Here is a 25,078-nt window from a genome sequence, read left to right as displayed (position 1 = left end):
AAACAAAGGAATAAATGTAGAAAAAATAACAATAGGTTTAAAAACTTAAAAAGAAAAAAAAAAGGAAAACTCTACAGAATTGCAAAAGCCCAATGTAGTGGTAGAGGTTTATAACAACAATAAAAAATGTGACTGAGGAACAAAAAAACAAAACTCAAAAAGCTTAATTGGATTTCTTAGTGCCAATAAAATAGACAACTACAACATAAGGGGGGAAAAAGGAAAATAAGAAATGAAAAAAAAAAAAATCCTGAAGAATCCACAGAACAAGTCAAAAAATTAGAATAATAAATGTTTTTCTTCAGTCACTGCTGTCAGAGTCCTTTCCCTTCGCTGGGAGTCACAGTCCACCTCACCTCCCCAGGATGCCCTCCAGCACTGGGCTGGTCTATGGACCTGCTGTGGGGGCCGCTCAGACTCTAATCTGGTCCTGCTCCTGGGTGTTCTTGCCTCCAATGCCCACAGCTATCAGAGCTAGTGCGTTTTCCTTTGTTGGAGCTCTCAGTGGCGTTTTATATACTCCTTAGACACAGAGTCTGCCTAGTGGATCTCGTGGATTTATTCTGCAGTTTGTACAGCTGGTGGGAAAGTTTTGGATCTTCTTCCTTAACCACACTGCCCCTGGGTTTCAATTGTGGTTTTATTTTTACCTCTACATGTGAGTCACCCACTGGGTTTGCTCCTGAGGCTGCCCTGGAGAGCTTGGGTTTGCCCCGTGAGGGCCAGGTGTGGAGGTGGTGCAGCTGCTTGGGTCACAGAGGTTCTGGCAGCACCAGGTACTCAGGGGGGTTGGCGGCGAGGGAAGCAGGAAATAGAGTGCTCTAGAAGGATATGGCAACCAGTACTGGCAAATACCCTCCAGTATTCTTGCCTGGAGAACCCCCTTCCTGACAGAGAAGCCTGGCAGGCCACAGTCTACAGGGTCGCAGAGTCAGACATGACCGAAGTGACCCTGAATGCATAGAGGCAAGACGTTTTTTGCCTGTGGCAGCTCTGCCCCAGTGAGAGTCGAGCGTGAAGGTGGCATGGCTGCTTGGCTTGTGGGGACCCTGGAGGCACCAAATGTGCAGGGACATGGACTGCCTCCCCTGCAGGAGTTATGGCCCTATCAGTCTTTTTTTGAACCTCTTGTAGCTGGTGACCAGAAGGCCTCTTTGGCCAGTCTTTGTAGCTCTGCCCATTCAGGTGCTTAGAGGGCTCCCTTGCCTGGGGTCCTTCTCTGTTCCGCGCATCAGGCACATAGAGGGGGGCCCCCCTGGCTTGGGTCCTACTCCGTAGAATGGAGCATCAGGCACTTAAAGGGGCATCCTGGGTGAGGTCCTACTCTGTAGTTCAGTGCATTAGGCATTTGATGGGCCAGCCTGTCTATTGTTCAGCTGCTGGTGCTGGCCTGTGGGAAGGAGAGGCTATGGTGATGGTTCCACCCACTTTGCGTGACTCAGCAGTATCACCTTGCTTCCAGGGCTGCCTGGCTTTCCTCCACAGGCATTTCCCACCACAGTCTCCTCCCTCACATCCCCTCAATCCATCTCTCCACAGTCAACATCAGCCCTGACACTGGGATTGCTCCACAATCCCTAAACTCCAGCTCCCAGCTGCTGCACCTTCCAGGGGACCAGTGTTCCTGTCCAGGGTATGTGTGGTTGCAGCAAGGGCAAGGACTGTGTGGGTCTCATTCCATTTAGGCTGCCACAGATCGTCTGTTTCACTCTCAGCCTTAAATGTTTCTCCTCTGACTCAGAGAATTGCCCCCATGTGGGGATTGGACCCCTGCTTCAGTTCCCCCACCTGCCGAGGGCAGGTCCAATTCTACTAACAATCCTGTTTTTCCCCCTAGTTCCTTCATCCTACTGAGTTTTGCATGGTTCTATATATTCTTTTCCACTGGTCAGGTACTCCTGTCCACTCTCAGCTGGTGTTCTGCATGCACTTCAGTGTCTGAAGGTGTCTTCCTGACGTATCCATGGAGAGAGATGTGCTGCATGTCCACCTCGTCCTCTGCCATCTTGTTCTCTCTCCCCAGTTAATTACAGTTCCTTGTCTTGACAACCATATCAGTGTTCTTATACTAACTGACAAGAGGCCAGTTACTTTGTGTTCTAAAACCTACAGTCCAATGAAGACGTTCTTTTTTTTTTTTAGTTGGAGCCTAATTACTTTACAATATTGTAGTGGGTTTTGTCATACATTGACATGAATCAGCCATGGATTTACATGCATTCCCCATCCTGATCCCCCCTCCCACCTCCCTCTCTACCCGATCCCTCTGGGTCTTCCCAGTGCACCAGGCCCGAGCACTTGTCTCATGCATCCAACCTGGGCTGGTGATCTGTTTCACTATAGATATTATACATGTTTCGATGCTGATCTCTCGAAACATCCCACCCTCGCCTTCTCCCACATAGTCCAAAAGTCTGTTCTGTACATCTGTGTCTCTTTTTCTGTTTTGCATATGGGGTTATCATTACCATCTTTCTAAATTCCATATATATGTGTTAGTATACTGTAATGGTCTTTATCTTTCTGGCTTACTTCACTCTGTATAATGGGCTCCAGTTTCATCCATCTCATTAGAACTGATTCAAATGAATTCTTTTTAATGGCTGAGTAATATTCCATGGTGTATATGTACCACAGCTTCCTTATCCATTCATCTGCGGATGGGCATCTAGGTTGCTTCCATGTCCTGGCTATTATAAACAGTGCTGCGATGAACATTGGGGTGCACGTGTCTCTTTCAGATCTGGTTTCTTCAGTGTGTATGCCCAGAAGTGGGATTGCTGGGTCATATGGCAGTTCTATTTCCAGTTTTTTAAGAAATCTCCACACTGTTCTCCATAGTGGCTGTACTAGTTTGCATTCCCACCAACAGTGTAAGAGGGTTCCCTTTTCTCCACACCCTCTCCAGCATTTATTGCTTGTAGACTTTTGGATAGCAGCCATCCTGACTGGCGTGTAATGGTACCTCATTGTGGTTTTGATTTGCATTTCTCTGATGATGAGTGATGTTGAGCATCTTTTCATGTGTTTGTTAGCCATCTGTATGTCTTCTTTGGAGAAATGTCTGTTTAGTTCTTTGGCCCATTTTTTGATTGGGTCATTTATTTTTCTGGAATTGAGCTGCAGGAGTTGCTTGTATATTTTTGAGATTAATCCTTTGTTGCTTCGTTTGCTATTATTTTCTCCCAATCTGAGGGCTGGAAGACGTTCTTTAATAACATCCCTGTTGGTGGATTTGGCCAGGCAGTAACTGGACTGTGGCAAATACTGCCTTACTCCAAAAAGGCATTGAACATCCTTTTCAAAGGAGGCTAAAATTTGTCATGTAGATTTCAAAAATCATTGAAGAAGCTTCCTTCTTCTCTCTCTGGGTGATCCAGCTTTTCACTTATCTATTCATTATATACAGGACCACTACCATGAAGAATGTAAATTGTGTGTGGTCTTCCATCAATATAGACTTTGAGTTTGAGCAAGCTCCAGGAGTTGGTGAACAACAGGGAAGCCTGCTGTGCTGCAGTCCATGGGGTCGCAGAGTCAGACATGACTTAGCGACTGAACAACAGCAGGAGATCTCTTGACAGTTCAACCAAAATGAACAACTGACAGGACACTCAGAATTTGGGAAACAATTTTTTTTTTTTTTGCAAGCCTTTGCTTCACTGCACCAAAAACAGTTCTTTCTTTTTATGCATGATTGACAGGTATTCAATGCAGTGCATTTCTTTGAGGTACTTGATAGTTCCAAAACAACTTTAATCAACTTAGAAGAAATATATGTACATCTGAAAACACAGCCAAGATGACCTGGACCTGTTTCTCACATCCAGGGCATTTTCACTCACCCACACTGAGGAGCCTCTTGGGGCATCTCCCCAAAGGCTTTTTTAAAGTGTCTTCAAATCTTACTTCCAGAGATTAATTCAGTAGGTGATACCAGGAATTTGGAATGTTTACGCCTCTGGGAGATGTGGATGCAGAATTAAGTTTAGACACCACTGATCTCATCAGGCTGTCTGTATGAGTATTTTGGTATTATCTTGTATTCTTTGCTTGAATTTGGTGCTCTTTAAAACTACTTGAGAATTTGAGGTGTATCTGAGCTGTTCTCCAGGAAACAACCGACTAGTCATAATTTTTCACTCTTTGGTCATCCCCAGTGAGTTTTAAGGGCCTATCATGTGCTGAACATTATTTAGACACTGATGATAGAGGGCTTCCCAGGGTGCCAGTGGTAAAGAATCTGCCTGCCGGTGCAGGAAATGCAAGAAACCTGGGTTCGATCCCTGGGTCGGGAAGATCCCCTGGAGAAGCAAATGGCAACCCACTCCAGTATTCTTGCCTGGGAAATCCCATGGACAGAGAAGCCTGGTAGGCTACAGTCCCCGGGGTCACAAAGAGTTGGACACGACTGAGCACTCATGCAAGATGCAAAGATGCAAGATGACAAGGAAGTAACCCAAGTAATTCTTCTTATAATGGGACTAATTATAATGAAATGAGATCATAAAACATCAAATGAAAAATAAGTTGGAGATACAAGTCTGGGATTCAAGAAAGAGACCTGAGGTGTAAACAGAAATATTTTATAATTACCACAGATGATGCTTAAGTATGAAACTAGAAAAGTTTCCTAAGGGAATGTCCTAAAAGAAAAAAAAAAGAAATCAGAGAACCCAATCCTGGGGATCAGTTTATGAAGAGATAGGGAGATGAGGAAGAAGTGGCTGACAGGGCTGAGAAGGAATGACCAGAAATATAAGGGGGGAAACCCCCACAGCCAAGAATTATCTTTTCTGAAATGTTAATAGTGATGAGGCTGAGAAACCCCACCCCAAAGCATTTTACTACACCCTTTTTTCAGCAGTGGACATTTGCAGCAGTACATATTGTTGGTTACTTTAAACTTTTAGTGTGTTAATGATAAGCTGCTATTTCTTCCCTGCCTCTCTCATTTTTCTTTATTCTAGAAATTAAAGTTAAAAAACTTTGTGCATTATACTCCATATATGATAGATGAGGGGACGATAAGTGTTAAGTCTGATTTTTTTTTATTTATTTTCTTAATTTTTTTCTTTATTCTTTATTTCTAACATTCTATCCAGTTATACATTGGACTTTTACTTCCCCATTCCTTCATCTGTTATGCTAAAAAAAAATTGAACAATGCAATTAAATATAGTTTTGTGCCCCCTAGTATGATCTTAATGCCAGATGCATTTCCTGCAAAGTGCGTTAGCAGGTGCTAAGCAGAGTATGCAGTACAGCGTTTTGTTTAAAAGACAGCAGAGTCAAGTGTTTGCATCACAGTTACAAATATTGAAACAAAAAGAAATGATGTAGAAGGCAAAGATTCTCATAATTTCCAGAGTGAAGATTAGGAGCTAGAGAGAACCTTAGGTGTGTTGATTATAAAAACGGGAAATGATCCTCCAGGAGGTGATGCCATTCCTTTATTTTCCAGTGCTATATGTTCCACATGTATGTTGGAGTACGTGCCGGAGGGGGTATTGGTGATGAAATCGAAGATCCAGCTGGTGATGAATATGAGATATATCGAATCATCTTTGACATCACCTTCTTCTTTTTTGTAATTGTCATTCTCTTGGCCATAATACAAGGTAAGCTCACTGGAGGTCAAGAAGATCTAGAATCTGACCTACTTATTGTTGAAGCTAACATTAAAGATAGGGTAAGACTGTCAAGTGTTTCCTAGAAAAGCCAAATAGAACTTTTCCTTTCAGTGTTTCTTCACTGGAAATCTGTAGAGGGAAAAACAAAGACGTAGCGGACCTTGGTCTGGGGGTGGGGGAAGAGATGAATACAGGTTTCTTTGGACTCCTTTCAAATAACATAATGGAAAGAGCACTTTCCTGGGTCTGATTTCCAGCCCTGACACTGACATCCTTTACAACTAACGGTGGGCAAGCCATTTAACCTCTTTGGGTCTATCACATGGAAATTATATAAAGCTCTAAGCCATGGATTATAGAAAATGTTTCTTTAAAAATGATGTCTGTTCCATGTGCCCTGTGAGCAGAGTATTGTTCTTCACCTTTGAAGAAACTGAGCCATAACAAGTGACTCAGCTGAAGAGTGCACAGCTGCAAAGTGTCAGGGCTGAAATCCAACCCCTCACATGCCACCACAGCACCATGCTGACCCACTCGTTCCTTCTTTCACCCCAAGGTAACTTGGAGTGGGCAGTTTTTCTCCCCTCCTTTTATTCCAGGGTAACATTTTTCCCCTTAGAAAAATCATTCATGTTGTCTTCTTCTGCTTACATATTTCCTAGCTTGAATTAAATGTCTATAAATGACACATTATCCTCTAAATTCCAGAGGCAAAAATGGTACCTTTTTTTTTAGTAAAGCACAGGAACACATTTAAAGGATTCATGATCTTCCCCTTTGTGTCTCTCTTTCCTTTATGTCTTTCTTGAGTGTAATAATAATGTTTTATAAGAAGGCAAAGTCATAAAACACTTGGAAGACAGTGAACAGTCAGGCAAGTCACAGGAGAAAAGGGGACAGAGCAGAAGGAAGTTGGCTGATTGCCGCAGTTAATAACGTTGCAGGAAGTTTACTGATAAGGAATTTGTGGGGGGAAAAAAAGATTTGGGGCAAATTCCTCACAATGAATATAAGCATGTTTGACTTGCAAATTTAGCACTTGAAAACTTATTGGTGGCATTTTCTGTACTTTACGAACATAAATCTCAATTGCTCTTTCTTAGCATGAAGCAGATAATATAACATACCATTTATTGATGCCAAGGTAACCAAGGTTTCCCTGCTCTGTTGCTTCATTTTTAAACCCCTTTTTGATAGTGTGTGGCCTGGGAACTGCATGTATTTCTGCCCCCTGCCCCCAGGAGATAACGCCACTGCCTTCGTAGGAGTATCCAGTGTGTGCATTTCCCAGTGTAGTTGTACATGGTCCCTTTCCTTAGGAGGCTTAGCCAAAGGGCTGTGAATTTCATTATCACTTTCTGGTTGCTAAAGATTAAATCCTGTCTTTATTTAACACTAGGTTTAATCATCGATGCTTTTGGGGAACTAAGAGACCAACAGGAACAGGTCAAAGAAGACATGGAGGTAGGTCTGTTTCTCACTATACATTTTTGCTGTGGACACTCTCTGTCCTCACTGCCTTTATCAAAGAATTATGGCAGTGGGAGGAAGGGGGAAGAGCATGAACAATGTGTGATTTCATTGGCCTGTTTTTGGTTCAGGCAACACGTATAGTTGAGCAAGATGGTGGGCTCCAGGTACATACAGACGGTAATATGGCACCATCCACCCCTCCAGCAGTGGGAAGACCATCCATTCTAAATGATGGATTCACTGACATAAGTAAACAGGCAATCACAGAGCAGTGTGATGAGCACTTATAGGAGGAAACTCTGAGTACTGGGGTCCTTGGGGCTTGTGTCTCATTTCATCTTGGATGATCAGGGGAGTTCTTAAAAGAAGAGATGCACAAGCTGAGGCCTGAAGATTGCAGCGGTGTGGATGTGAGAGAGAGACAAAGAGAGAGAGAGAGTGCAGGACAGTTTAGGAAACCTCCTCACCCTGATGTGCCCCACTGTGCCCATTGGATTCTGTGAGAATGTCACTGCCTGAGGCTCTATATACCAAGACCCTGGTTTTCGGGAATTTGATATGCAGATTTTTCCCTTGGAAGCATAACTGGTGCAGGATGAAGTATTACATTCTAATAATGGGACTGACAAGGAAGGCCAACTAATTAAGAGTGTAAAAACGCATTTGAGAAATTTACAGTGTAACTTACAAGCTAGGAAACAAGAAAAGGGTTTTAAGCAGGGCAGTGACATGATCAGATTTACACTAAAAAGAACAAGTATAGATTAAAATAGGGGGAATGAAGGCATGACCAGGAACAGGGAAGCAGCTGTCAGCATTTTCTAGGTAGGAGATGATGAGGCTCTTGCTAAAGAAGTGCCACTGAGGAGGGAGGAACCAGATGAACGCAAGGAGTACTTTGGAGCTGGCATGAAAAGAACTTGGTGATTGGCCATATGCAGAGGATGAAGTCTGGAGCAAGCAGAAATGATACCAAGGTTCTGGCATGAGCCTCTAGAAAGAAGCATGGTGGCTCAGTTAAACACAGAGTCACCAATGGAGGTGACAGAGAAAGGGCAAGTTCCTGGGGAAAGCTGTTAAGTGTGAACCTATTTATTTAAGAGACACTGAATGGTGTCCCAGACTGGACCGCTGAGTGGAGCCTTTCTGTCGTCAGTAGCTGTTGATCAGTAAGGCAAAGAGAATTATAAAATATCTTAATAATCTTGATTCTAGGCTCTAGCGTCTAGGGCATCATAAACATGCCTCTAGTGGTACAAAATAGCTTCTAATTTGCAGGGATGATGAGCATCTGGAGCTGCATGAGGATAATAATTATTGAATTCATTTGAGTTGATACATAGGCAGTGCTAATGATAAAATGGAAAGCCTGCTTCTCCCTGTGTTTTGGGCCTGCAGATGGCAGACCTAGCAAGTGAAGAGAGAGATGGATGGGATGGGAGGGAAGCAGGGAGAGAAGGCATCCTATTTCTAGAATAGATTGTCATCCCAATACATGGCCACAGGTTAATTGTGTACCTGGCACATGGTGGACCTTCTCTGAATGGCTGATTCTATACCTCATAGTTTGGTATTTGGTTTGGTGTCCCCCACCCACCCAACTTGGTCATCAGACATGGCTAGGATGGGTACCAAGTTTGTAGTTTCAACTGAGGACACATTTAGTCATGCCTAGCTAGAGCCAGTGTCATAAACAAGAGTGATCACCAAGCCTGGGTGTGCTTACTCAAGCTGGAGGAAAAAAGAAGACATTGCTTTTCAGCCATCATCACCCTGTACTCTTTCTGCCTCTGTTACTTCTTGCTGCTGGTTGCTATGTCACTGAAACTCCACAATAATCTGTAGTTGTGGGAGCAGCTAAAGTGGTATTCAAGTACTTGGTGCGGCCTTCTGGGATGATCTTTTATGTAGACTGAGTAAATCAAGTAACTGCCCCCGAGTGGTGAGTTATGTTTTCCTTTCTCAACTGTGACCTTTGAATATTTGCCTTTGTCTTCTAGACCAAGTGCTTCATCTGTGGGATAGGCAATGATTACTTTGACACCGTGCCACATGGCTTTGAAACCCACACTTTACAGGAACACAACTTGGCCAATTATCTGTGAGTATGCCTGACTCACTCCCCTGCCTCTCCTGATACCCAGGCTTCAACTCAGCATGCTGGAGAAACTGGAGAGAGAACCCCTCTCATTACTACTGGCCTCAGGCTTCTTATAAGCCTCCTGGAGGGAAACACTCACAGCTAGTGGTTCTTTTTCTTCAAGAGTAGGTTAACTTAGGAAATGAAGTTGCAATGTTCCACATGAAAGATACCTTCTAGAACATGAAATGAAAAGGTGGAAAGGATGAGCAGAATGTGCACCAAGCCTCTCAGAGAGCTTTGTCTGTGTTTCTTATTTCGAACAGGAATGTTCCATCTGCTCCCTAGAAATATGTGAATCTTCATTTTTCTTTCCTGAGAAAATACAGAGCTCTTTAAGCACTATTGGAAAACACAGATAAAAGTTACATTTTTTTTTTAATACATAGAAATCTAGCTATTACTCAAGACTAGCCAGAAACTGTACTTTGGTACAATATTAATTCTTAATCTGTTTCTAACCTGATTTTAATATCTAAAAGAAGAGATACAGAATAGTGTTGAAGTGGACTTTGGGATTCAAAAGTATGCGATATTAGACAAGTTATTTAACCTTTTTAATCCTTGATTTTCCAAATGAGGATCACAGTTCCTGCCCCATAAGTGAATAAATAGGATATAGTCGCAGGCAGGGTCTGGCAGTAAACCTGGCATAAAGCAGCTCCCAAGAAGTATAACTTGACTGGTGCATATATTTTAGCTCTTTTGAAAAAATATTTAAAAGAAGATAAGCTCTTGGTCCCCATGGCATTTCTTGTTTCTTTTCTTTGCCCTTCAGGTTTGACACATTTCTATGCTCTGCCATAAAGAGTTAGCCCATAGCAAGATCAGAGGTGTCTGTTTATGCTATTTCCATACAATCCATGTCTGATTACTCTCTGTGTATCTGTAGGTTTTTTCTGATGTATCTTATAAACAAAGATGAAACGGAGCACACAGGACAGGTATGTAAACACTGACCTACATCATCTGAAAAAATTGATAAAAGAATCTCTGCTTGCTGGAATAAACGTGTACATTAAACATTAACATCAGAATTACTCTCAGATATTGGTCATGGTATCTTAGTATAAAATTCCTTTTATTCTGGATGAGTATACAAAAGATTGCCGTAGTAGAAAAAAGTAAAATTAGAATTGAACATTTATTAGCTGAAAATGCCGAGCTTGGATTTTGATAATTATAATGTACTTGATTGCCTAATAAGATAGCAGATTATTTCAAGTGAACTTCATCCAACAGTATTACTGTCATTTGAAAATAATTGCATATCCTGGGACAAGATGGCAGAGCAGAAGGACCCTGAGCTCACATCCTCTCAGGAGCACACCAAAATCACAACTAATTGCTAAACAACCACTGATGAAAAAGCCTGGAACTTACCAAAAAAGATATGCTATATCCAAAGACAAAGAAGAAACCACAATGAGATGGTATAAAGGGGCCACTTGCAATATAATTAAATACCATGACCCCTAGGTGGGCAACCCACAAACTGGAGAACAATTATATCACAGAAGTTCTCCCACAGGAGTGAAACTTCTGAGCTGATGCCAGGTTTCCCAGCCTGAGGGTCTGGCATCAGAAAGAAGAGCCCCCAGAGCATTTGACTTTGAAGGCCAGCAGGGATTAAGTGCAGGAGATCCAAAGAACTGGAAGAAACAAAGACATCATTGCTGGTGGGTGCACACAAGGTCTCGTGTGCATCAGACCCAAGGCAAAAGCAGTGACTTCATAGGATCCTGGGCCAGATGTACCTGCTAGTTTTGCAGGGTCTCCTCAGGAGGCGGGAAAATATTAAAAGCAACAATGGGAAACCAACAAATTACATAAAAAAGATTCTATATAATAGTACCAGCAGCTGATTTCTCAGCAGAAACTCTGCAGGCCAGGTGGTGAGATATATTTAAAGTGATGAAAAGTAAAACCCTACAATCAAGAATACTTACTGTACCCAGAAAGGTTCTTATTCATATTTGATGGAGAAACCAAAGCTTTACAGACAAGCAAAAACTAAAAGAATTCAGCACCACCAAACCAGCTTTATAATAGATGCTAAAGGAACTTCTCTAGGTGGAAAAGAAAAGGCCAAAACTAGAAACAAGAAAATTACAAAATGGGAAAACTCACCAATAAGGCAAACATATAATAAAGGTAGGAAATACTTCTCACACATATATGATATCTAAGTCAGTAATTGCGGGAGGAGGAGAGTACAAATGCAGGATATTTGAAATTAAGAGATCAGCAATTTAATCAAGTATACACACAGACTGCTATATCAAAATCCCATGCCAACCGCAAATCAGAAATCTACAATTGATACACCCACACAGAAAATGGAATCCAAACACAACACTAAAGATGATCATCAAATCAAAGAGAACAAAAGAGGAAAGGAAGAAAATAAACTCAAAACAACAAATTAATAAAAATAAACTCAAAACAATTAACAAAATAGTAATAAGAATACCATATTAATGGGGCTTCCCAGGTGGCACTAGGTAACGAACCTGCCTGCCAGTGCAGGAGACATAAGAGACTCGGGTTCAATCCCTGGGATGGGAAGATCCCTTAGAGAAGGTAATGGCAACCCACTCCAGTATTCTTGCATTCTTGCCTGGAAGATCCCACAAACAGAGGAGCCTGGCAGGCTACAATCCATAGGGTTGCAAAGAGTCTGACATGACTATAAATGGGTTAAATGCTCCGACCAAGACAGACTAGCTGAATGGATACAAAAACAAGATGCCTAAATAGGTTGTCTACAAGAGACCCACTTGAGAAATTGGGACATATATAGACTCAAAGTGAGGGGATGGAAAATTCCATGCAAATGAAAATCAAAAGAAAGCTGGAGTAGCAATACTTACATCAGATAAAATGGACTTTAAAATAGAGACTGTTAAAAGAGACAAAGAATGACACTACCTATGATCAAGGGAACAATCAAGAAGATATAACAATTATAAATATTTATGCACCCAACATGGGAGCACCCCAGTGTAGAAGGTAAATGTTAACAGACATAAAAGGAGAAATTGACAGTTACACAATAATTATGATATAATACCCTACTTATATCAATTGACAGATCACCCAGTTAAAAATTCTATAAGAAAACATAGGCCGTAAATGACATATTAGACCAGATGTAGTTCATTGATGAGTGTTTCATCCAAAAGCAGCAGAACGCACATTCTTTTTATGTGCACATGGAATATTCTCCAGGATAGATCACATTCTGTGCCACAAAGAAAGCCTTGGTAAATTTAAGAAAATTGAAATCATATCAAGCATCTTTTCTGATAACAAGGTTATGAGATTAAAAATAAATTCTATGACTATAACTGTAAAAGACAAAAACACATGAAAACTAAACAATACCTTACTAAACAACCAATGGATCAAAGAGGAAATAAAAACATACTACAGACAAATGAAAACAGATAATCCAAAACCTATGGGATGGAGCAGAAACAATTCTAAGACAGAAGTTTATAGCAATAAAAATCTTACCTCAGGAAACAAAAATCTGAAATAAAGACCCTAACATTACACTTAAAGAAACCCAAGAAAGAAGAACAAACAAACCTAAAGTTAGAAGAAGGAAAGAAATCATAATGACCAGAGCAGTATTTAATGAAAAAGAGATGACGAAAACAATAGCAAAAAATCAGTGAAACTGAAAGCTGCTTCTTTGAGAAAATAAACAAAACTGATAAACCTTTAGGGAGATTCATCAAGAAAAAATGGGAGAGAACTCAAATCAATAAAATTAGAAATGCAAAAAGGAGAACTTATAACTGATACCATAGAAATACAAAGGATCACAAGAGACTACTACAAGCAACTTTACACTAATAAAATGGACAAGTTAGAAGAAATGGACAAATTCTTAGAAAAGTACAACCTTCTAAATTTGGATTAGGAAGACATAGAAAGTATGAACAGACAAATCACAAGTACTGAAATTAAAACTGTGGTTTAAAAACTCCTAATAAAAGTCCAAGACAAGATGGCTTCATAGGCAAATTCTATCTAACATTTACAGAAGAGTTAACACCTATTCTTCTCAAACTGTTTAAAAAAAAAACAAAAAGAACTACATAGGAAGGAACAGTCCCAAGCTCCTTCTATAAGGACACAATCACCCTGATACCAAAACCATTCAAAGATAGAACAAAAAAAGGAAATTTCAGGCCAGTATCACTGATGAACATAGATGCAAAAATTCTCAGCAAAACACTAGCAAACTGAATCCAACAATACATTAAAAGTGTCATACACCATGATTGAAGGGGATCTATCCCAGTGATGCCAGAGGGTTTTCAGTATCCACAAGTCAGTCAGTGTGATACACTACATTAACAAATTTAAGAACAGTAACCATGTAACCATCTCAATAGATGCAGAAAAATCTTTTGACAAAATTCAACACTCATTTATGATAAAAAAAAAAAAACTCCCCAGAAAGTGGGCATAGGGGAAATGTACCTCAACATAATAAAGGCCTTACACAACAAACACAGCAAACATCATTCTCTATGGTGAAAAACTAAGTATTTCCTCTAACATCATGAAGAAGATAAGGATGTCCACTCTCCCCCCTTTTATTGAACATAGATTTGGAAGTCCTAACCATGGCAATAAGTGAAGAAAAAAATGAATCCAAATTGGAAAAGACATAAAACTGTCACTGTTTGCAGATGACATGATACTATGCATAGAAAATTGCAAAGTTGCTACCAGAAAACTACTAGAGCTCATCAAGGAATTTGGTAAACTTGCAGGATGCAAAATTAGCACACAGAAATCTTTTGCAGTCTTATACACCAACAAAGAAAGGCGAGAAATAGAAATTAAGGAAACAATCACATTTACCATTGCATCAGAAAGAATAAAATACATAGGAATAAACCTACTTAAGAAGGCAAAAGAGCTGCATGCAGAAAACTATAAGATATTGATAAAAGACATTAAAGATGACACAAACAGAGAGATATACCTTTTTCTTGGATTGGAAGAAGCAATATTGTGCAATTGACTATATACTACCCAAAGCAATCTTCAGATTCAATGCAATCCCTATTAAATTACCAATAGCATTTTTCACAGAACTAGGAAAAAATGTTACAGTTTGTATGGAAACACAAAAGACCCCAAATAACCAAAGCAATCTTGGAAAAGAAAAATGGAACTGGAAGAATCAGGCTCCCTGACTTCAGATTGTACTACAAAGCTACAATAAACAGTGTGCTTTTGGTACAAAGGGCTTCCCTGGTGACTCAGTGGTAAAGAATCTGCTTACAATGCAGAAGACATGGGTTCAATCCCTGGGTCAAGAAGATCCCCTGGAGAAAGAAGTGGCAACCCACACCAGTATTCTTACCTGGGAAATTTCATGGACAGGCGCGAGCCGGCAGGTGTTCATGGGGTGGCGAAAGAGTTAGATGCTACTGAGCACACAGAGCGTATATAAAACTGACTCATGTTGCTGTGCAGCAGAACCTAACACAACTCTGTGAATCAGCTACAGTCACGGTAGAGAATGCAAGACCGGGAGCTGTGAAACTCTCAGAGGAAAACATGAACAGAACACTCTTTAACATAAATTGCAGCAGATCCTTTCTGATCCACCTCCTAGAGTAATGAAAATAAAAGCAAAAATAAACAAATGAGACCTAATTAAACACAAAACCTTCTGCACAGCAAAGGAAACTATAAACAAGATGGAAAGATAACTCTCAGAATGGGAGAAAATATTTGAAAACAAAGCAACTGACAAAGGATTAATCTCTAAAATACACAAGTAGCTCATGCAGCTCAATATATTTAAAAAAAAAAAAAAACACCCAACCAAAAAATGGACATAAGACCTAAGTAGACATTTCTCAAAGACATACAGATGGCCAACAAACACAAGAAAGGATGCTGAACATCACTAATTATTAGAGAAATGCAAATCAAAACTACAATGAGGCATGACCTCACACCAATCAGAATCAGTTCGGTTCAGTCGCTCAGTCATGTCCGACTCTTTGCGACCCCATGAACCGCCAGGCCTCCCTGTCTATCACCAACTCCTGGAGTTTACCCAAACTCATGTCCATTGAGTCAGTGATGCCATCTAACCATCTCATTCTCTGTCGTCCCCTTCTTCTCTTGCCTTCAATCTTTCCCAACATCAGGGTCTTTTGAAATGAGTCAGCTCATTGCATCAGGTGGCCAAAATATTTGGAGTTTCAACTTCAACATCAGTCCTTCCAATGAATACCAAGGACTGATCTCCTTAAGAATGGACTGGTTGGATCTCCTTGCAGTCCAAGGGACTCTCAAGAGTCTTCTCTAACACCACAGTTCAAAAACATCAATTCTTCTGCGCTCAGCTTTCTTTATAGTCCAATCAGAATGGCCATCATCAAAAAATTGATAAACAATAAATGCTGGAGAGGGTGTGGATAAAAGAGAACCCTCTTGCACTGTAGGTGGAAATGTAAATTTGTACAACCACTATGGAGAACAGTATGGAGATTCCTTAAAAACTAAAAGTAGAACTGCCATGTGACCCAGTAAGCTCACTACTGGGCATATACCCAGAGAAAACCATAATTCAAAAGATACATGTACCCCAATGTTCACTGCAGCACATATTTATAATAGGACACTAAACGTCCATCAGCAGAGGAATGGATAAAGAAGATGTGGTATGTATATACAGTGGAATATTACTCAACCATAGAAAGGAATGAAACTGGGTCATTGTAGAGACACAGATGGACCTAGAGACTGTCATGCAGAGTAAGGTAAGTCAGAAAGAGAAGAACAAATACCGTATATTAATGCATATATATGGAATCTGAAAAAAATGGTATCAGTGATCTTATTTACAAAGTAGAAATAGAGACAGATACGGAGAATAAATGTATGGATACCAAAGGAGAAAGTGGGGGTAGGATGAATTGGGAGCTTGGGATTGACATGTATACTCCACTGATACTATGTACAAAATGAGCTATATTAGTTATATATAAGGCAATGGCGACCCACTCCAGTACTCTTGCCTGGAAAATCCCATGGACGGAGGAGCCTGGTGGGCTGCAGTCCATGGGGTCGCTAAGAGTCGGACACGACTGAGCAACTTCACTTTCACTTTTCCCTTTCATGCATTGGAGAAGGAAATGGCAACCCACCCCAGTGTTCTTGCCTGGAGAATCCCAGGGACGGGGGAGCCTGGTGGGCTGCTGTCTATGGGGTCGCGCAGAGTCAGACACGACTGAAGCGACTTAGCAGCAGCAGCAGTTACATCTAATGAGACCCTACTGTTTAGCACAGCGAACTCCACTCAGTGCTCTGTGGTGAATTAAATGGGAGGGAAATACAAAAAAGAGCTATAAATAGCTGATTCACTTTTCTGTAAAGTAGACACTAACACAACATTGTAAAGCAGCTATATTCCAATTAAAAAAACAAAACACCATGCACTCATGGGTTACCTAATCTATGACAAAGGAGGCAAAAATAAACAGTGGAGAAAAGACAGTCTCTTCAATAGCTCTGGGAAAACTGAACAACTCCATGCAAAAGAATGAAATTAAGACATTCTCTAACACCACACATAAAAATAAACTCCAAATGGGTTTAAAATCTACACGTAAGCCAGATACTGTAAAACCCTTAGAGGGAAACACAGTAACAACACTCTCTGACAAAAATCACAGAAAGTATTTTTTGGTCCTCCTCCTAGAGTAACAAAAATAAACAGACCCTAATTAATCTTAAAAGCTTTGGCACAGCGAAGGAAACCGTAATAAAAATGAAAAGGTAACCCACAGAATGAGAAAAACTATTTGCAAATGAGGCGCCTGACAAAGGCAGTGATCTCCTAAATACACAAGCAGCTCGTGAAGTTCCATCTACAGGGAAAAAAGCCCAATCAAAAGATGGGTGGCAGACCTAAATAGACATTTCTCCAAAGAAGACATGTAAGATGGCCAAGAGGTTCTTGAAAATATGATCAACATCACCAATTAATAGAGAAATGCAAATCAAAACTACAACAAGGTATTACCTCACACCATTCGGAACAGCCATCAAAAAATCTGCAAGTAACCAATGCGGGAGAGGGTGTGCAGAAGTAGAACCCTCCCTCCTACACTGATGGGAATGTAAATTAGTATAGCCATTGTACAGAACAGTATGGATGTTTCTTTAAAAAACTAAAAATACATCTGCCATGTGATCCAGCAATCCATTGCCTGGACATATATGCAGAGAAAACATAATTTGGAAACATTCATGTACCCCAGTGTTCGTTGCAGCACTGTCTCAATCATTAGGACATAGAAGCACCTAAATGTCCATCTACAGAGGAATGGATAAAGGAGATGTGGTACATACATACAATAGAATATTACTCAGCTATTAAAAAGGTAATGAAATAACAGCATTCGCAGCAACATGGATGGACCTAAAGATTGTCATACTGAGTGAAGTATGCCAGACAGAGAAAGACAAATATATGATATTGCTTATATGTGGAATCTAAAGAATGGTACAAATGAAAGTATTTACAAAATAGAAATACTGTCACAAATGTAGAGAACAAATTTATGGTTACCAAGTAGGGAGAAGGGGGGTGGGATAATTGGGAGATGGGGATTGGGATTGACATATATACATTACTATATATAAAATAGATAATCAACAAAGACCTACTGTATAGCACAGGGAAGTCTACCTGAAACTCTCTAATCTATGGGGAAAGAGTCTAAGAAGAATGAACATATGTATATGTAAACTGAGGGCTTCCCCAGTGGCTCAGTGCTAAAGAATCTGACTGCCAGTGCAGGAGATGTAAGAGATGCAGCTTCGATCCCTGGATTGGGAAGATCCCCAGAGGAGGAAATGGCAACCCACTCCAGTATTCTTGCTGGGATAATCCCATGGACAGAGGAGTCTGGCAGGTATTCATGGGGTAGCAAAAGAGTCAGATGCTACTGAGTACACAGAGCATATGTAAAACGGGCTCACTTTGCTGTATAGCAGAACCTAACACAATACTGTAAATCAGCTACAATAAAGTTAAAGAAAAATGAAAATTTCATAAAGACAAAAAATAAAAGGAAACAACTCCATTTACCATTGCATCAAAAAGAATACAAGTAGCTAGGAATAAATCTACCTAAGGAGACAAAGACCTTTGTTCTAAAAACTATGAGATGCTGATGAAAGAAATCAAAGATGACACAATCAGATGGAAAGATATATCATGTTCTTGGATTGGAAGAATCAGTATTGTCAAAATGACTACACTTACCCAAGGCAATCTACAGATTCAGTGTAACCCCTGTGAAATTACCAGTGGCATTTCTCAAAGAACTAGAACAATAAAATTTTTGATTTGTGTGAAAACACAAAAGACCCTGCACAGTCAAAGCAATCTGGAGACAGAAAGATGGAATTAGAGGAATCCGACTCCCTGGCTTCAGATTATATTGCAAAGCTACAATAAAACAGTGTGCTACTGGTGGAAGAATAGAAATATAGATCAATGGAACAAGATAGAAAACACAGAAATAAACCCACATACCTATGGTCAATTAATCTACAAAAAGGCACAATATATAATGGAGAAAGACATTCTCTTCAATAAGCGGTGCTGGGAAAACTGGAGAGCTCCATGTCAAAGAATGAAATTAGAACGTTAACACTACACACAAAAATAAACCTAAAATGGATTAAAGACTTAAATGTAAGACCTGATACTATAAATCTCTTGGGAAGGAAATGGGCAGAACACTCTTTGACTTAATTGCAGTAATGTCTTTTTGGATCAGCTTCCTAGTGTAATGGGAAAATAACCAAGTTCAAAAATAACCAAATTCAACCTAATTAAATTTTTGGACAGCAGAGGATCCATAAACAAAATGAATAAATGACCTATGGACTGGGAGAAAATATTTGCAAATGATGCAATCAGCAAGGGATTAATTTCCAAAAAATACAAACAGCTCATATACCTCAATATCATAAAAACAAACAACCTAATCAGAGAATAGGCAGAAGACCTAAACAGACATTTCTCCACAGAGGACATACAGATAGCCAAAAAGCACATGAAAAATGCCCAACATTGCTAATTAATAGAGAAATGCAAATCAATGAAGGTGATACCTCCAACTAGGTATCACCTCAGACCAGTCAGAATGAGCATCATTAGAAAGTCTACAAATAATAAATGCTGGGAGGGTGTGGTGACAAAGGAACCCTCCTTCACTGTTGTTGGGATTGTAAATAGGTCCAGCCACGATGGAGAACAGTATGGGGGTTTCTTAAAATACTAAAACTAGAGCTACTCTGTGATCCAGCAATTCTACTCCTGGGCATTATCTGGAGAGAACCATTAGTTTTGAAAAAAATGCATGCACCCCAGTGTTCATTACAGCGCTATTTACAATAGCCTAGAACGAAAACAACCTTTGTATATATATCACATGCATACAAACACAATGGAATATTACTCAGCCATAAAAAAACAATGAAATAATGCCATCTGCAGCAATATGGATGGACCTAGAGATTATCATACTAAGTGAAGTTAGTCAGAAAGAGAACAAATATCATATGGTATCTCTTATATGTGGAAGTTATAAAAATGATGTAAGTTTATATATAAAACAGAAATTGATCCACATACATAGGAAACATATCTATAATTACCAAAGGGGAGTGGGGTGAAGGATAAATTAGGAGTTTGGGATTAACATATACACGCTACCATATGTAAAACATAATCAAAAAGGATTTACTGTATAGCACAGCAAACTATACTTAACATTTTCTAATAACCTATAAGGGAAGTGAATCTGGAAATAATACACAGACACACACACACACACACACACACACGTGTGTGTGTGTGTAACTGAATCACTTTACTATTCACCTGAAACTATCTCAACACTGTAAATCAACTATATTTCAAGTAAAAAAAATAAAAAGAAATAATTGCATATTAAATGTTTAAGGTTCTGCTCAAGCTGTTTGAAATTCTCCCTCTTCAAATATTCACCTCCTGTTGTTAATAGTTTGAATTTGAATGGTGAAATTAATAATAATGATTTTAAGGAATTCTCAAAATCATATATCACAAATAGTTTTTTATCATTATTATGGTCAGGATGAAGATCCATTATTAGTAGAAATAAATACAACCTGGAGTATTTAGGAACCATCTAAATGAATTTGAGATTCTCTAATTATATAACTATATGTAATATACCATGATAGTTTGTGATATATGTAATAACAAATTTGAGTTTCTTTCCATCTTGTATTTTGTGGTAACACACAGATCCTAAGGAAAGACATGTTGTTAACACACTGCCTTTACTTTCACAGGAATCTTATGTTTGGAAGATGTATCAAGAAAGGTGCTGGGAATTTTTCCCAGCCGGAGACTGTTTCCGGAAACAATATGAAGACCAGCTAAATTAATCTCAGTCCAAGATCACCTCCAAAAACCAAAACACACACACATGCACACACACACACACACACTCTTTGTCTCTGTCCTTCTGTTTCTAGATTCTGTCTCTCTCTGTTCTCTTGGAAACATCTTGCTGATGTTGTGAACTGCCAGCATTACATGCTTTCTTGGAGTAGTGAAGCTGTGTTTCTGAAGACCTGACTCTGCTTTTCCCCCCACCTAGGCTATTTTCTTTAAGAATAATGACTGAAGAATAATCTAAATTCATACACAGACAAAATAGGAATTTTGAAAAGAAAAACATTCTGGAGATTCTCAATCATTATTATACAGACAGATTTCCTTCTGGGACTCCTGGAAATCTGCTTGCACTCTGAACATTCACAGGGAAGCGTGGCAGCCACACTCATTCAGCCTCTTTATTTCACCATCCGGAAAGGAACTCTCTAATGGTCACAGAGCACTGTAGCACTTACTGCTGTGGACACCAGTTACGAAGGGAAATAGTGCCTTACTATATGTGGGTTGAGCTATGCAGAAGATATGTGCATGAAAAAAAAAATCTTTATTTTCTTTATGTCGACTTTTTTTCTTAGTTAAATTGACTTTTGTGAGTTTTCTTTTTTTTTTTTTCTTTCATGCTTTTCTTCGGTGGGGGAGGGTAAGAAAAGCAGTTTGTGTGCACCTTTTGAAAAAGACGGGTGGCCTGTCTCAGGACGAGAGGAGGTTCTTCTCATTCATCCAAATTCCCACTTCCCCTCCCCCTGTGCTCCTGCTGTTATTTTGGTAATGCTCTGATGCAATATTGCAACTTTATGAAATCTTTGTATGAAAACAAAAAGACTGCAAAAAATACACTTTCAAAAGAAATAATTTATTGCATGTTTATTATGCAAGTTTAAACAAACCAAGAAAACTTTCAGAAGCAAGTTGATCCACGTGAGAGAATTTTCATGATAATTATATTCATAGTAATAAAGTGTTGTGGGCTTAATTGTGTATTTGGAGCCAGTGTCATCCACCAACAATATGATACATTATGAACTTGACAGTAGTTTTGAGTTTTTCTCTTTCTTTCAGCCACCTGTGATCAGTTGTGGATTAAGGACTTCTTTTCAGGCCATTTTTTAAATATCAAAGCTGAAGCAATATCCATTCAGGGATTTCACCAGTTGCATCAAAAAACATGGATGATAATATCAATCACTCCATTTTGAGTCCTTTTAAATGTGATGTGAATCTTTACAAATAAAAAGATTCAGAATGGAAGCAAGGTCATTTTGCAAATATTGGCGCTCTTTTATTACAAGTCTGCTTGTTAATTTTAGAATTGTAAAACTGCTCTGATTAAACTATTTAATTAACTTTCTCACCTTTTTCTTTTTCCATTTCACTTATAAACTGGGATTCATCAAAAAAGCCTTGAACTTTCAGTTGAGTGTGTCTAGGGCAATCCAAACACTGCCTTAAAGCCCACCATACTGTTGCAGGAAGGGGGACCCCTTCCAGGGCCCGAAACTGGGCTCTTGTCTAACACTCGGAAATGAATTGTCCGAGGAGACACATGCTGACAAAGCAAGAGATTTTATTGGGAAAGGGCACCCGGGTGGAGAGCAGCAGGTAAGGGAACCCAGGAGAACTGTTCTGCCACGTGGCTGGCAGTCTTGGGTTTTATGGTGATGGGATTGGTTTCCGGGTGGTCTTTGGCCAATCAGTCTAATTCAGAGTCTTTCCTGGTGGCGCACGCATCACTCAGCCAAGATGGATGCTAGCGAGAGGGATTCTGGGAAGTGGACGGACATGCGGTGTCTCCTCTCGACCTTTCCCGAGCTCTTCCGGCTGGTGGTGGCTTACTAGTTCCGTATTCCTTATCAGGATCTCCTGCCATAAAACAACTCATGCAAATGGTTACTATGGTGCCTGGCCAGGGTGGGCGGTTTCAATCAGTGTGCTTCCCCTAACCATACTTCCCTGTAACTAAGCAGGTTTTCATCACATACGATTATGGATCCTCAGAGCTATCTAGCATTTTGAATCACCTAGCCCCACGCCTGTCATTTCTTTATCTTGGGGTCATCCAGATTTCTTAGAAACCACCAATGACAGAAAAATCATCGTCTCCCAAATCATTTTAATATTGATCCAGCTTTCTTTCATTTTAGAAAGCTCTTTCTTGTTCAGGGCAAATTCGTTTCCACAGTGTAACCAGGGATTCATTTTCTGTCTTAATATGAAAGAGGATTGGCCCACAAGTTAGTGATGTATTAAACTTTCAATTGTTCATTGAACATTTGCCTGTGCAAAGCATGGTGCTGGGTATCAACTGTCATTTTTCAGCTCACTGGAGCTCTCATAACATCAGAGTTGTAGTACTTAGATTTTGCATTTGTTTTCTGATATTCTAAGGGAGGAAAACTTTGCCCTTCTTCCTTTCTAGGTTCTTTGGCTGTTAAATTGATATAAGATAGAATCACAGGAGAAAAACAAACTTTGTATGTATATGAGCTCCACAAAGACATGAAAGGCAATTGAGGCTTATATACCCTTCCTGAGCTCAGAAGGGGTGTGGAGGGGTCTGGGCCCTCAAAGGGAAAGAAAATAATTCACAGAAAACTGGGAAGAGCAAATATTTGGTGAGCAGATATTTGGTAAACTTATGCATTGTCACACTAGCTATAGGCAATGGGACACAAAGGAAACTGAACAAACGGGTCCCCCAGGCTTCCCCCAGCTTCTCGCACTGGCCCACACTCTTCATAGTTATGCCTGGTCAGTTCTCTTCCTAGACTAGGTCTTCAGTCTGAATTCTTTTAGACACTTAAGTGGAAGGTAAAAAGCTCTTCCTGTGTCTTTTGAGGCTTGGTTGACTTCAGCTGAAAGTAATTAACACATCAAAGTGACACATTCTGGAGAAGCTCATACTAAACCTCTCAGTAACATTTTCATTAAAGAGAAGCAGTCAATTTGTGCGGTCTCCATCCCCAATCCTGCTCAGGGAGGTGACCCCATGTATTGAGGAATTTGGATAAAATAAATGACATCAACTCTGCAAAACATCCAAGACCACGTTTCCTTTGCCACAAAACACTTCAGAGGAAGTACACAGTGGAGAGGAATAAGTGTTTTTCTGGGATATAAAATCTGATAGATTCAGATCTTTTGTTTATAATGCCAAAGTCAGCTTTTACATGAAACAACAGTACAGGTGAGAGGTAAGCAAACAAATTCCTATCAGTTACCTGGATTCTGCAGATTCTTTTGCCTGGATTATGCAGATTCTTGTAGATTCTCCTAGTTGACTGCTCCTGGCTTTAGAACCCTAGCAGGTGACAGACAAGTACTCAGGGAGATGCAGAGAAAGAGGCTGAATTCAGGAAACGAAGCTTCCTCCCACTAGTGGACTCTCGGCATCAGTGTTGGAGGAAGAGGAGAGTAGTTGCATCATTCACTTTAAAAACTGTCATCGGTTTACATGTATTGGCTGATTCATGTCAATGTATGACAAAAACCACTATAATATTGTAATTAGCCTCCAACTAATAAAAATAAATGGAAAAAAAGATAATTTTAAAAGAAAAAAAAAAAAAAACTGTCCTCGGAGGGCATCTCTATTCCCTTCTCAAGGCCTCAAAGTGGGGGTGGGAGGGTGGCTTTTCTTCCTTAGCATTATTATTAATTCTCCCAGGAAATGTTGCATGAATTACACTGGGACTCTCTATTTCTCTGATTAAACTCAGGGCTGCCTGACTCAATCTCAAGAAATGTAATCCCTTTAGAAATTTTCAAATATTCAAAAAATTGCCAAGAGTGCTATAATATCATATCTTCACATCTCCACTTCCATTCTCACATTTTTCTCCCTTTCCTATTTACTCTTCCCCCACTATTTTTCTCTGGGAAACATTTCTTGATCCTACTTCATAAAATAAACAGTCATGGTGCTAAAGCAAGCACTTAGCTAGCTATGAGCAGAGAATGGGGGACCATGGGCCAAATGGCAGGAAACCACACATCTTGTAAACAACAAGTATCCCTAGGTAGATGAAAAGCAGGAACTTCCAGAATGATAGGAAACCATACATTTTGGGATGTGTGGCCTGTCCTAAGTGTCCTGAATGCAGACAAAGAAAGGTAGGAAAAGGCAGGAATTTCTGGTGTCCAAATACAACCTTTTGTTCACTATGCCCTTATTACAATAAAATTAGCCTTGCAGATAAAAAGTTCCCATCATGCACCAATGCCATGACACTTCCGATCAAGGTTAAATGAAACAAAAATCCTTCCTCCCCTCAGGCAGGTGGGGCTGGGATGAAAATCAATAAAAACAAACCCAAAAACCCT

General features: G+C 39.9%; 1 protein-coding gene across 1 annotated transcript in view; it reads left to right on the top strand.

Annotated features, from left to right (window-relative positions):
• The window catches only part of RYR2 (ryanodine receptor 2), a 595,071-nt gene extending 572,969 nt beyond the window's left edge, over window positions 1-22,102 (top strand). The window contains exons 102-106 of the mRNA XM_043477303.1: window positions 5,465-5,621; window positions 7,033-7,097; window positions 9,107-9,207; window positions 10,139-10,190; window positions 20,650-22,102. Of these exons, the coding sequence (XP_043333238.1) occupies window positions 5,465-5,621; window positions 7,033-7,097; window positions 9,107-9,207; window positions 10,139-10,190; window positions 20,650-20,745 (471 nt within the window). The 3' untranslated portion in view covers window positions 20,746-22,102. The remainder of the gene's footprint in view (window positions 1-5,464; window positions 5,622-7,032; window positions 7,098-9,106; window positions 9,208-10,138; window positions 10,191-20,649) is intronic.
• The last annotated feature ends 2,976 nt before the right edge of the window (window positions 22,103-25,078 follow it).

The sequence above is a fragment of the Cervus canadensis genome, chromosome 8, assembly GCF_019320065.1.
Source record: "Cervus canadensis isolate Bull #8, Minnesota chromosome 8, ASM1932006v1, whole genome shotgun sequence".
In the NCBI taxonomy this organism is placed as follows: Eukaryota; Metazoa; Chordata; class Mammalia; order Artiodactyla; family Cervidae; genus Cervus; species Cervus canadensis.
Note: the sequence above shows the minus strand (reverse complement) of the source record. Positions and strands in the feature narration are given on the sequence as shown.